This window comes from Perna viridis, chromosome 10, assembly GCF_037379345.1.
Source record: "Perna viridis isolate PV_CMFRI_1.1 ecotype Kerala chromosome 10, ASM3737934v1, whole genome shotgun sequence".
Classification (NCBI taxonomy): Eukaryota; Metazoa; Mollusca; class Bivalvia; order Mytilida; family Mytilidae; genus Perna; species Perna viridis.
Window position 1 is genome coordinate 13,411,659 of NC_142454.1, and position 15,449 is coordinate 13,427,107.

A 15,449-nucleotide genomic window follows, 5' to 3' on the forward strand; every position below is an offset into this window, starting at 1 on the left:
AGTTAATCGTTGATGCTCGGGTTATGTAATTATTGACGACAAGTGTTCCTGAGGAACAGTTCCACGTCCTGTAATGACTTTTAAAGTTTCTTGTGTAAACACTGTAATATGGATATCATTTTCATAATACTGTAAGTTATCATTTTAATATAGCTTTATAGTATTGGACTTTTCTCGCTTTTTTCTTTTGTATCTACACTGATAACATTTTCGGGATCTCAGAATCTATAAATCTCTCATAGATGTAATAGATTCCAAACTCTTATTCAAGTTTCTATATATCGCTTTGGTGTCTTTTAAAAAAGGTGTAATTAAGGAATACGTCCTACCAAATTATTTAGTGTTTTTCTCGAAAGAACAAGAGCTAGTTCCAATAATTAACGTTTAGTTACTTATCAAGCTACGGAAATTATTCCTGATTGACTACGATCAAATTTCAAAATTATGAGAATAGTCTAAAGAAAATAAAAGCTACAAATAAATTCACTCAGTAACCTACAAAGCACAAATATTGGTGCAGTAAAAATATTCGTGTTATACAAACCCAATTCTATCATATGTATATACTATGAAAGTACTTTAATTCGTAGATACCAATTTTCGTGGGAAGAAACACAAGTCCGTGGATCCTTGAACTCGTGGTTTTGAGTTTTTCAGTTTACACATCAATAGAAATCGCTTTTTCGTTGGGAAACAAATTCGTTGGTTTTACCTACTTACAACTTACAAAAAAAAAAATAAAAATAAAAATAAAAATGAAAAAAAATATATAAAATGGTAAGACACTAACAATAGTACTTTCATAGTATATATATAAATATTTGTTTGCAAACATCGTTGGGAATTCTTTTGGCACTTCTATGCTCAAGTTATCTTCCCTGTATCAATTTTGATCCGATGGAGCATTGTAGTGAATAGAGTCGTCACATTCTGAGACGTATGTTTAATGTTGATTTGTCGTGACATGTATCGTTAATTTGATCCTCTATCCTACATAACAATACCTAAATGAGCTGTCCAGTACTACCATACATCGTGTACTAACTTACAACCATAGATTTATCCTACGAGGAGTAGTGATCGGCCAGAGAAAACTATGTCTTCATATAGCCTAGCTGGCCGAGTGGTCTTTCGGGCTGAACTTCATTTAGGCGACGTTGCCAAAGATGTCATGGCGGTACGAGTTCGAGTCCTGCAGAAAGAACGACCTATACATTTCCCTGTATCAATTTGATCCGATGGAGCAGTGTAGTGAATAGAGTCGTAACATTCTGAGACATTCTGAATATATAGATCATTTATTTTAGATGTTTTTGATATATTATAGCTACATTATGGTTGTTTGTTTGGGTACGGAGAGTTACAAGAGTAACATTTCCCATGTGTTAGACGATATACTATCAACTTATGATAAAGACCTTAGGCCTGGTTTTGGAGGTAGGAATTTATGACATAATGAGACAATGATGCATTTAGCATATTATAAAATATGTTTTAAGATTTGTTTGTTACATTTGATACAAGCTAACTATTGCTATATTATGTTTCAAATCGTCTGAATATAGCTGGAATATTGCTGCTCGGACGTTAAACCCCAACAAATAAACAAACAATTATGTTTCAAATCATATGCTCTTAGAAAAAAATACTTTAGTTGGTCTAATTTGGTGTTCGGAAATATTACGGTTTTGTGTGATATTTTGTTTTTCATGTCTATTGTACTTTTTCTGTTCGCTAAATTGTATATGTTAAATTGTCTCTGTTTCCTGTTTAGGTCAAGTACACTGAATTGGTTTTCTATTTTGACATTTTTGTCGACATATATTTTAGTTACTTTATGTTTTTTGTTGCGTGTGTCTGTTTTCCATGCCTGGCCTTTTTCCCCTGGATTGCATTCTTTTGATTACCGCTATAACCTTGGTTCCCTTGATTATTCTTTCACATACCATAATGCTAAACTTATTCTTATGTACCTATAGGTAAGCCAGTAGATGTCTATACACATATATACCTGAGATCAATGGGACCAATATCAGAAAAAGACATGGTTAGTGGATGATTAATGAATAATTAAAGAAAATAATAATAAAAAACAAAACAAACAAACAAAGACCAAAAAAAAAACAAAAAAAAACAAAAAAAAAATAATAATAATAAAAACAGCTATGCTTAAGCAATTGCTGAAATAATCCTATATCCTTTTTCCGCTCGTGAATTAAGTTTCATATAATCTGAAATATGTAAGATATTTATCATCTGAATATAATAAGAATGTTATATAATCAGAAATTATTGCAATGTTGTTAATATTATGCAAAAATTCGTGCAATGGGATTTTTAATATAAATGAAACGAGATATGTCTTTCAACCGCAAAAATTAAATTCCCAATTTCTGCCAAACTCATGACTTGGCAATATTAAATACACGGGAAAGTTTCTGAATTTACCATTAATACCAACGTGATAATGTAAATTAAGAAGCAGTAGTTGAAAAGAGAAGATAGTTAATAATCTATCAAATGTCCAGCATTACAAAAATGATGTTGCAATAAGATGGAACAAAAAAGTGTCGAAGTGTAGAACATATTATAATGTGTGTAAACTTCAAATATATATATAGAAACTTCAAATATACATAGATATAATATCTTTTAGGGTTGGGAAGCATTTTACTTTAAAATTCAATTTGTATGATTTTCCAATGAATAATTTTATTTATTTTTTTTTCTAAATAAAAACTCATTATAATTTTTAGATATACTCGATTGATATATACCTCAGACAACAATGGACGGACGAACGCCTTGCTACAAATTCTTCACTTGAGAAGGAAAATATTTCTGTCAGCATCAAAATATTGGAAAAGATCTGGTACCCCGATACTGTGTTTTATAACGGTAGAAAATCATACCTGCATATGGTCCCAGCACCAAACCGGTTTGTACGGATAGGACGTAATGGTTCTATATTCTTCTCTCAAAGGTGAGAGTTTATGTAGCTTGCTTTTGTACAGTGTAATTTTCCGTTTGGTTCATGCTGTTTGTTTTATGTTGGTTTGTTAGTTATTTTTTTTTATATTCATAACCTTCGTCGCATCATTAGTCATTTTCTGTGTTACGGGTTGTATTGATTCCTGTTCTATCATTTTCCCAGTTTTGTGCCGTCATTCAAGAATTTAAGTAAATATTACTTTCATTTCCCTATCAATTTATGACATATATTGTATCTTTGTTATTGACGGTTTAGTTCAACGACAACATTATATTGGGTATATTTTGTTTGTTCTTATTGTTGCGTTTTGTTATTTATGGAATTTCTATGGTTGGATGTGGTAAATAACAGGCATTTCTCGGTAATATTTGAAAAGTTGTAACGTAATCTAAAAAATGAAGGAAGTAGTTTGCTAATGTTGGTTTTAATGTTTTCCGATTTTTTTTACGTTGGCTGTTCAAACGCAGCGCAAAACGTTTCCTAACTCGTGACCAAATATAGTTTGTGATTGTATTCCTCAGATATTCATTTCAGGTATCTTATATCATGTGGCATTATTTGTAACCGCAATGTTCAATCTCTTATCTCAGACTTCAAAGTTATCTGAGAGGCAAATCTGTCTTCGGTTTATCTTTTTTTTGTTCTATGGCAGAAATAGTCTATGAATTTTGTTATGGAAATATTACAGATATCAGAGACAAGAAATGTCTCTTTAATAATAACCTGTCTGTCTCGATTCCATCGAACTGTATATATTTTAATCGTCATAATTGGTACGTTTAATATTTTCCCGCCTACAGTTATGCTAAATAATTACTTCTGACGATATTATTATATAGTATGGATGAAGCCCGGGAAAAGATACATGGGAATGCAATTAGGTGACCGATGAGTTAAGTGGACTCTCAGATGATTCGTTTTGTATTCATTTTAATGATAATTGTAACAAAAAGGAAATTGTAAATTTATTAGTGAATATCTTTTTCTGCACCAAGTTATCAATTATGATTGTAGAACTACTTAAGAAGTATTTTTAATCGTTATTAAAACATTGTAAACCCTGCTCCAAAGACATTTATTATAACCATAGCACGGTACAAACAGCGTATATTAGTATGATGCCCAAACCCAACCAGCTATAGAACAAACAGAATGTTACCACAAATTACAACGGTTGCATACTTTTCTTTGTGGAAACATCCGAACACTAGAAACGAAATGTTGCTTGGTCCAAGTATACCTTACTTCAATATCTTAAATGATTGTCAAAATGTTATGTATTGGTTTAATTATGGGTCAGTAAATGGTAATGTAATTTGCTAGATCAAGATGAAGATTAATGTTGTATACACAGACTTTCTCACGACCCTCTTTTGATTGATCCCAGCATCACAGGATAAAGATCTAGTGTTTTATGTTGATAACATTTTATAACACTATCCTCTGTTGGACATTACGCTGATTTAATAAAAATGCAAAATATATCGTACAAGTCCCTACTTTGAGACATGGAAGGATAGACGTATTTACCCTTGTAGACGCCATTGGCGAAAATAATATATTTTCCTGTTGCATTCTCCTTCAACTTTAAGATTAATGACGTCACAATTTTAAATTACATTGTTTCATTGGCGTCAAAAGTTTATTACGAGACTAATCTGGTGTCATTTAGACAAAATGACAGGTGTGAATTCATGTATTTCGTCTGCATCCGAATGACAACGGTTTCTTTAAAAAGTAAGGTATTGTCTTCGTGGAATGATGTTGAATTAAATATAATTTTACTGTAAATAGACTAGAATGATCTTCTATCAATAAATTGATATTCGACATGCAAATTGCTCATCAAAGCGTAAATTGAAATTTGTTTAACTTTGCAAACGAGCCTTCTTTTCATATATACTGACTAAATATTGCTTAAATAACGAGTTTGTCATTCGAGAATAATTTATCACTTGTTTTTGTAACTGAATATTCTTATTACGCTGTCTTCAATACTAGAAACACTAGATCTTACAAAACAAAATGTATGTAATTAGGAGAAAATGTTAATTCAGAGAATTATTGCAAAGAAGATTTTCTTTAACGTTTGAAGTATATATTTGACAAACACTTAATTTATTCAACAACTAACACTAACAACATTTTTAAGGGGGTAGACCTAGGGTAAGGGACACTCTGACAGATCATTGGAACGTTTGTATTCAGCATTTTACATCAATCTCATGTAAGCATCAAAGTATCTTGGACTGATTTCATTCTGTTTCAAATGAAAGCTTGATATGCTTTGATGAAATTGAATATGATTCAAACGTATCACTAATTTTAAGAGTTATGTCCTTTACCCTCGGTCTGCCTCCTTACAAAATAGAATTAGGTGCGTGATCCAAAATACTGTGGAGCATGCATTTGCCAATATTTCTTTTACGTTTTCTTTGTGTTTGTTTTCAGTCTTATAACTTAATTGTTGGTTTTTAATATGTATACGACCTTTGCCATCCAAGAGATATTATCCCTCCCGTAATCTTGTTTATTTGTCCATAGAAAATATGACAATACCGAACACAAAATCGGATAATAAAAATAAAAACTCAAGGCGCAAAACACCAAAGAATTAGGAAATTAAAAGTGAAAAAAAACAACGAACAATTCCAGTGCAAGACGCTCATCGTACTGATAGCTTGTTTTGGAAGATCAATTCCTATGCAAAATGGAGAATATCTGTGACAGACGGATGTCGCTTATCTATCAGACATTCCTTGACGGTCAATCAGGTCTTGGTAACTACTGAAAATGAAGATCAAGAGACAGACTTAAGTGTGTCTGTATTGTCCTTCATTCATATCAATTTGGTGTAGAGTAGAAGTAATCAAGGGAACCAAGATTCTAGCGGAAACCTAAATTAGGGACAAGGAACAGACATGGAATGACCAGTAACGTATGGATGAAGTATCCCACATAAGAGTGATGGACAAAAAAAAATATAGTCTTTTCCCAAGTCATTAACCCCGTATACCCTATCACCAAGCAACCAGTTATCTGTTACACCATTTTTTGACTTTTTATTATTGTTTTTCTTATTATTAATGTCGATATATTTTGTCATGTCTTTTTTATATTGTGGAACCAATTGGAGATGATTGGGTACCTACTAATTATTAACAATTGGGTACATTCAGACAAAATGTAATGTTTTTCCCTCAACAATAACTTGTCTTTCTTTGCTCCTCTAAGTTGAGGCTGTGACGATGTTTTTTCATAGTCGCCGAAGTGGTTATAACTTACTGTTTTTACTTCATTTTTATTTATTTTTTCGTCATATTTTGTCTTCCTTCAATAAACTCGTCCGGAAAAATTATTAGAAACGTAATTATTTTTACGAAACTTTGCACACACATATGCGGTACCAACTGAAGTTGTGCATAATCTTAAAAAAAAATCTTAAAAAGACGGCCATTTTGAAATGGCGTCCAAAGAAGGTAAAAATATAGGAAATTGCCATATGTCGGAAACCTAGATATGACAATACTTTGAAATCGGGCACAGTGGTAGAAAACTGAAAAGAAATGTTGACCGTTGCCATGGCGATCGATTTTCCCGCCCAAATTTTACTATGCTCTGATTTGGGTAAAATTTGGTTCTAAATGTGACAGTGATATGCCGGATCCAAATTTGGGAGTTTCAAAAGTCACTGTTGTCATGGACGTCGATTTTCCCGCCAAAGTGTTAAAATGCACCTATTTGGTTTCAATTTGTTTTAAAGGGTGATAACGATATGCCCAATTAAGATTTAAACTTCCCAGACCATTCAAAAGTTACTTTGTCAGGGCAATAGATTTTCCGTCAAAATATGGTCTATTTGAATGAATTTCGTTTTTATTGTGAGAATAACAGTCTGAATCTAAATTGTACCAGATTTGATATAAGGGTACTTCTGGACATAATGAACAATAATTTGCGCATGGAATGTGGCTTGCTTCACGTTTCAGAAAACGCAAAATTTAATTGTTGTTTTCATTGTCATTTTAGAGATATCATAATTTTAAGTGTATATTTGGTGTTATTTCAGACTGACAGTGGGTGCCATCTGTAAAATGGAACTTCACAATTATCCATTAGATATACAAACGTGTCCATTATACCTTGGAAGTTGTAAGTAACTTATACTCTGTTTTAGACTATTAGGTTTTTTAATCGTCTTTATGTTTTAGTTCATCTTTGCTTATTATATTAATCATTATTTGGAACAGTTAAAATGGTATGGCCAAGAACATTATCATTAGAGGTATTCAAGCCAAAAGATGCAAATGTATGCTGAAATGTGATAATATGAATCGATGAATGTGATAATATTCTTATTTTCATGCGTTATGGATGCACACCTCGATGTTAAATGACTATATTGACGTTTTGATCAACTCATGAATGGCGAGTATTTTTGTTTTTTTGTTCTTGTTTTTTTATTTTTTTGTTTTGATTTTTGTTTTGTTTTTGTTTTTGTTTTTTTGTATCATTTACACTTGTGCCTTTGGCACAAATATGAATGCTTAATGACATTGTTGATAGTTTTGAATATTGACTGAGAGTAATATATATGTTCAACGTAATTACCAACACATTGAAAAATATGTTATTATTTATTCTTTATCGAAAGTTGCCTATTCTGATGATGATGTTGTTTACCATTGGTATAAAGGAGAAAAATCATCTGTATCACGTGCTCCAGATATGACAATGTCACAATTTGATCTAATCAATCTTTCTACAGAAACAGCTGTCACATTCAGAAAACATGGTATGAAAACATTTATGTAACTTTAATTTTTTTTTGGACACACTACTCCGACTCATAGGTCCTAAATTCTACCGATTTGACCAGAACAAAAAACTTATTTTCTAAGATATGCACCAATTAAGTAATTAAACTCGTAATTTCTACATGAAATTTAGTTCTGAAATATCTTAACGATTTATAAAAACATTTATAGAATAACCCATGAAAAAATAATTTTTTGGGGTAGAACTATATAAAATCTCATCTATCCCGATCGCCAATTTACCGGTTGATGATGGCAGTATGTTTTGGGCGAGTTTTTATCAATATTTATATGTAGTAAATGAGTTTAAAAAAAATACCAAAAAAAAAAAACAAAACAAAAAAAAAATTCAAAAAACAAAAAAAACAAAAAAAACAAAAAAAACAAATGTTAGTTTACAAGTAGTGACAAAAGCAACAACTTTCAACATTGCGTTTAAACAGTGGAGTCACGAAACAATCAGTGATTAATTGTTTCAAATAATGTGATTCCTCTTTCCTGGATCACGCCGACCTAAATGTTATACTGGCCTTCAACTGAAATGATTATCAAATTATCATTCTATACGTCTGTCAAATGTCGCAACGAAGTACTTTATCGGTTTCATTGGGACATTGCAGTCTGCTTCTCTATCCCCAATGTCAACTTTCTTCTACTATGTCTGTCATTTCCGCTATATCACATGACACATATTGAATAATTGGCGGGCTACAAAATTGAAATATTCCAAAAACGCATTCGATGTCTACACATGCAGATTCAACATTTGGCCAACCTTATACACGTTTCTGTCTTTTGGAATGGACTTGCGACACAACAAACTTTTTGGCAAAATATTAAGCGACAGCATATATTCCTTTATCAATTAAACAAACAAAAAATTTAAAGTATGTTTATTGATATTAAAAAGTTCAACTAAAAGTACTTTGGGGAATAGTAACATATTGCTTAATTTTCTAGAATATTTTTTTTAAATAAATATTTCCGACTTGAAGATCCAATCCAGTCCAGGGAATACACTTTCCATTCGTAACTTTCTGATTAATTGCTAGTTTAGAGTTGTCGGCTCGGGTGATGAATTACATAGTATGTAAAAGGATCTTTTAGTATTTACTACGAAATTACTATCATCAATAAATATTGTCAGGAAAATATGTTACAAAGTCGACCAATTAATTACATTGACAGTCGTTTTACTCAAACTTTCACTAAAGCATTTCATAATTTGTATTATTTCATGGCTGTTACTTTCAATTGAGAGCTTGTCACTCGAAAGCAACACTCTTAAAACATAACAAAAAATATCGTCATAAAACAAAATGAACTCGGTCAATTATTGCTTCCTATATAAACCATTATAACTGCTTTTCTATTTTTATCTATGTTCATTTAAACATTTTACAATTAAAAGTATTAATGGTAGAAAAAAATACAAGTATTCATAAAACATTATTTTCAGTGAGACATTCCATGTTGACTGTATATTTCAACCTTAGACGCCATACTGGTTATTTCGTGATTAATATTTTCGTCCCATGCATGCTTCTAGTTGTATTGTCTTGGGTGTCTTTTTGGATCAACAGAGAAGCAACATCAGACAGAATAGCATTGGGTACGTGTTTGTTATGGTAACATCAGACAAAATACCATCAAGTACATGTTTTGACATTATCGGATAGAATTGCAAGAAGTATGCTTATTTCATTATCAGAGAGAATTGCCTAGGTATTTTTATACCAGACAAAAATGCATTAGATAAGTTTTTGACAATATCAGACAAAATTACAATAGGTAAGTGTTTAACAAAATCAGAGAGAATTGCGCCAGATTAGTTCTTTTTTTTTTACATCGGATTCAAGTGTGGACATAGACTGGTATTGCCCGAGTGGCAAGTGTGGACATAGACTGGTATTGCCCGAGTGGCAAGTATGGACATAGACTGGTATTGCCCGAGTGGCAAGTATGGACGCAGGCGGGTGTTGCACGAAGAGCAAATTCGAACATACATACGTTTTGTCTAAAACGTGTTTGATTTGTATAGAAAACTCTCTATTTATTGATATCAATAATTAAATTATGTACATGTTGATAAATATCCATTAACATATGTTACAAAACATCTAAATGAGGAACAAATTCCACAATGGCTTGCCATAACCATAAGACAAGTCATAAACATGTACATATTACAATGCTTCTTCCTTAAAAGTGTACTTGCATGGATGTGTTGAACTTGCTGTCATGTTAAGAATTGACCATTTCACTTTATGTAGGTAAGCTGGGTAAAATTCTGGACTCTCAGCTTTTTATAGATTAACAGAAACCTACTGTGTAGTATCTGTTCGTTACATGGATGCCTCTTATTTTAAAATGGTAGGGGCCATAAACTCAAAATTATATAGAAGTATTCCTTTAGTAGTTTGTAAAAATCATATATAATTTCATAACATTTGATCAACCATAACTATAAAGTCATCGCATGAAAACCAAGTGAATGTGGACATTGACACGGACGCCGCGGACTTTTTTGGGAATTTTAGTGGTTTATATCCACAAAGACAGTCGAATTATCTGCTAGAAGCAACGATGTCTTAGTTTTATAATGCATGAAATGAAGGGTGTAACGGATATACTGAAAGTGCTATCCTTTTCAACTTAATTGTTATAGTGTTATTTAGCAATTGCACTATATAGGTTTTTGACTACTTCAGACAGTAATGCACTAGGTGAGTGTTTTGAAAACATCAGACTAAATTGCGCCAGATGCGTATTTGACAACATCATACAAAATTGTACTAGGCAGTGTTTTGGCAACACAACACCAAGAAGATCTGCACTAGGTAAGTGTTTGGCGATACCAGAGACAATTGGACGAGGTTATTTTTTACAACATCAGACAGAATTGCACTAAGTACAGGTTTTTGCATTGAAAGAATGATATTATTTGCATAAACAGCATTCTAAAAAATGTAATTAATACTTGAATTCTGAAATACTTGATGTATCAATATCCAAATTTTGTGATGGTCTTGTTAGATGTAACCGACGTTTCTACATAGGTACGTCCTTTGTTAATGGAATAACGCTCACGTGTCAAATATACTTGTATAACCGCAGACAGATCCGAAAATGTATTATAAATTTGTATAAAAAGTAGTATGTACAGGAAGAAATACATACAGTAACTACTTTGCCTCTACATAAGTGTTAACAATATGTCCATTTTATCTTCGTTCAACCTACTTATTCAGGGCGATGGTAATCTATGTTATTGTGTTTCCAAAAAAAAAAAAAAAAAAAAAAAAAAAAAAATACACGAATATGTTCAAACAACGTTAAAGAAAGGTGATCTGGCAAATTTCCATCTGTCTAAACTTTTACTGCTATTGCAGGAATTACAGGGAATAAAATTCATACCATTTGTTTTTCAGAGATTGGTATATTTGAAGGTAATTTTGAACAACTCGAAAGATATCTGCTGTAAATCTCCATTCTTGAATGTTACCTGTATTGGTATCATGACCTATTGGTGAACTCGGTTAAAAACGTTTTGAAACAGTTTTCGTTTGAGTGTGAAATGGACTTTTAAGCTTATTGTGTGCCCTATGTTTTTCGCTATAAACCTGGTTTAACCCACCTTTCATATTGGAAATGAAGTCAGGACCAATTCCAACTTTCCGGTTTTTACCCTCATATTGCCATCTGTTCAACGGATTTTCCTTATGACGCCTAGATTTTACGTCGTTATTGTCATTTATTTTTTACGTTTTATAAGTCCTTGACCTTGACCTTGACCTTGAAACATCTTAGTTCCCTGTCAACATTGTAAGCCTTTATCCTAGTTTAGTATGCCTTATTTACATAAATTTATTTCATGAAATTAGTACCGTATAATAAACATTTGACTAAAATTTTTTTTTTTATTTTCAGGAACAACGACAGTACTTACCATGGCATTCTTAGCTCTGGATAGTAGAAGTGAAATGCCACGTGTAAAATATGCAACTGCCCTTGATCTGTACATCGCTATGTGTTTTGTTTTTGTGTTAAGTGCCATTGTACAGTTTGCATTAGTCCATAGGTACACAAAGCATGGTCATGGAGATGTAGAACCAACTCCACATGATTATGACGATGACGATGACGACGAAGATACAGAAGATGATTGCACAGTAAGGATTTTTTATACTATGTATATGGATCCTGGCCTTTGGGTTATCCTTTTTCATCCAATCAAATGGACCGTTATCATAAAGATACGTTAATTGTCTATATGTCTATAGCAGCAGGGACAATACTAGCAAGAAATGTAAAGTATTTGATAGCAGTAAGAAAATTAATGCTAATTTTAAGTCAACTAAAAGTATGTAGCACATCAACAAGGAAAGGGTTAAGTAGCACATATTATCGCAAACACTAAACCAATCGCATTAGAGTTTTACATTAGTGCTTCTTATCATTTTTTTTCAGTGAAGGTTTTTTTTCACAATAGGAAAAGAAAGGATTGGGAAAAAAATGATAGTTCAAAATTCATCCATAGCAGTTTAAAAAAGGAAAATATTTATTCGTTTTCTTCATTTTTGTTTCTTCAGATAACAAGAAATGGCAAAACGAGTTGTAAACCTTATGGTGAAAACCCAAGTATGCCTAGCAACAGAGTATTTCTATGTCGCGGGGAAAGTCGTCTACGAGTATGGCTATCAAGCCTACGTATTAAACATCATCGGCCAGTGAAACGACACAAACATACAAGAAACAGTGTCAGCCAAATAGACCGTGTCTCTCGTAGACTGTTCCCACTTGTTTTTGTATTACTCAACTGTCTGTATTGGAACTTTTATCTGAATTGAATGTTATAGCTTTTACATTAGCATGATTAAAAGGTACGAATTTTGTCAAGAAAGTAGAAATTAACTGGACAGAAAGAAATATGATACATTTTTTCCATCGAGTCGGTTGTGATTGAAAAGCATTTTGAGATAAACATGATAAAAAGTGTTTTCGCTCAAAGAATGGTGTCTTTGGGATAAATACAATGTTTCCATAGATCTCACAGATGAGATAGGATATCTTCAGTTATATTGCCCGCCTTCAGGATTAACAACTTACCAAACTTAACTCAATTGATTTCTAAAGAAAATGTAGTTTTGTCTTTGGGAAAAATAGAATGTGTCTATTGAGCTCAAGTTTCTTATGCCTCACAGATGATATCTACAGTCAAATTTCCCGTCTTGCCGGATTAATGACCCACCGAACTGGGTTTCTCACTTGAAATGTGACAGGTGGCAGTACCAGATGCAATTCCCGTTTTTTTTTTGTTTTTTTTTGTCTTTGAAGTTCGCATTGCAAATGTTTTAATGCTATCTTGTTTTGTTCATTTTAAGTTAAAATATGTTATTGTATGTTACCGTTTGGTCTATTATTGTATATGTAGATCATCTCTGTTTCTTGTTTTCATATTTCTGCTATGTACATTATATTTAGATACCTTTGAATTGTCGTTTTGTTTTGATGCTTTGGTATTCTTTCCCAAAATATATGTATGGTCAAAATAGAACCTCTAGTATTGGGGATGGAGCGTCAGATATTTCACTTCGTAATTTCTCATTGAATAGACAACTTTATTAAAGAAAAAGATTCTCACCCGAATTTCCATTCTCCATCTTGGGATGACCGTAACGGCCATTATGGTCATCCGCTTTACCCTAGTGATGTATGTAGGTGCTCTGCAACATGAATTACTCAAAATCTTTCTGACGGATGTGACGTTAAATTTGAAAATGACATATTTAGGAAAGGTAATGCAGTGTTATAAGGAAGTGTTGTATATTCCAATTGGTTGTGACATCAGCTATATAACATACATTGGCAGAGCCTAAAACCATGGCATTACTCATCACATTCTGATAAGTGTGGAAACACTAACACATTGAAGATCATAAATAATAAGTGGAAAATATTTATTTTGATTGAACACATTAAGGTTTTTATTTTCAAATCAGGATATAAAGTAATGTAAATCTCACCTCTGTTCTTATTGCCTCATTTCAAATATGCTAAAAATACATATGTTTCAAAAAGACAATGTTTATATAAAAATCGTCTTAAACAAATAATTGCAAAAAAAAGCTACCTAAATTCAACCCCTTAATACAATATTAATGGTAAATAGAAATAAGAACATGATTTGTTCTGAAGTTTCTAGCCTCATTGTATCTTCAAGTTCAGTTGGGTTTAGACAACATTAACTGGAAACAATGCTTTAAAAATTACCTTATATCCACATATATAGTATACAATTCTGATAGCACTTTTCTACCAATAAAAGAATCTTATACTTGCATTTGTGTGAAAAAATCACACTGCATGGAAATTCACAACCATAAATAACCAACACAAACTTTTAATTCTTTTCATAAAAACATATCTGGTTTGGAAAATGACTTGGAATTGAATAAGGTCTAAAATAATATATATTATAGATACACTGTATAAAAAAAAATGAACACACAGGTGGTAATAAATATGTATGTAAAACAAAATAAACTGCAAAAAAGAGCAACTTATTTCTTCTATAAGGCACTCTGAAAGTATTCTATTTTCTGGATTCTACAAAATTCATACTTTCCAATTATTATTCATAGTATTGAAACTTTCATGATAAATAATAGATTTTCAAAAATCTTTAGCTACATATACTGTGAGTGTTATTGTTCCTGGGGTAACAATTTCCGTAGTTTTTGTGGGTTTGGTTGACTACAAATTTGGTTCCCAAACGAAAAGGAAATTTCCCATTCATTTGCTTGATAGAGTTCCAAATTCATGAATTCAAGAATCCATGAACTGATATTTTTCCCCTAAACCAAAAAATTGGTACCCATCAATAAAAGTACCTTCAAAGTAGCAAATACTTAACAAGTCAATCATTACTACGTGTATATATTTCAATTCAATCACTACAACAGGAATCAATAAGTTAAAAGGTGTAAGAGATAATCATTAAACTTATGAATCATTTTTGGTGGGTGATAAATTAAAACCAAAGAAAACTTAATTACATTGCACATAAGTATCTTGTAAAATGAAATAAAGCTCCTATAAGCAATCATCATTTTTTTTTTCATTTTCTATAAAACAAATAAAGCACTTTGTTCTGCCAAGTCTTTCTATTTAAATATTTAGAACAGAAAAAAAAGAGAAAAGACATGAATGTACATGAAATGCAAACCTGCACACTTACCCTTTAAAAGCGCTCTTGCTTAAACTTAATATGTATCATGATTTCATAAACCAAATGTTTTTACTATTACTAGGACAGATTGGCTAACTTTGAAATCTACAGATGAAATATTGCAACATATGTTTTCATATGTTTTACAACATGTATATGACTGGTGTGATGTTTTGCATGTACATATATAACCACATTATATATGTAATATATTTTGTTTAAATTCTATGAAATGTATGAGCTTGTTATTAAAAAAACACATGAAAATTATTGTATTTCTTGTGGTGGGCCTAAACAAATGAAAAACATGTTTTGTAATTTTTTTCTGACTATTTTATAGACAATTTTATACCTTTCTGAAGTTAAAGTGAACTGACAGTCTCTGACATATTTAATTGAAGTAAACATT

At 31.7% G+C, this 15,449-nt stretch overlaps 1 protein-coding gene across 1 annotated transcript; it reads left to right on the forward strand.

The window, feature by feature from the left end:
* Positions 1-1,307: 1,307 nt before the first annotated feature.
* On the forward strand, positions 1,308-15,011 carry LOC148604600 (gamma-aminobutyric acid receptor alpha-like). Its single transcript, XM_088549351.1, has 8 exons — positions 1,308-1,437; positions 1,980-2,047; positions 2,757-2,983; positions 7,062-7,144; positions 7,647-7,787; positions 9,269-9,421; positions 11,740-11,981; positions 12,402-15,011. The coding sequence occupies exons 1-8, from the start codon at positions 1,308-1,310 to the stop codon at positions 12,657-12,659; spliced, it is 1,302 nt and encodes a 433-aa protein (XP_088405477.1). The 3' UTR covers positions 12,660-15,011.
* The last annotated feature ends 438 nt before the right edge of the window (positions 15,012-15,449 follow it).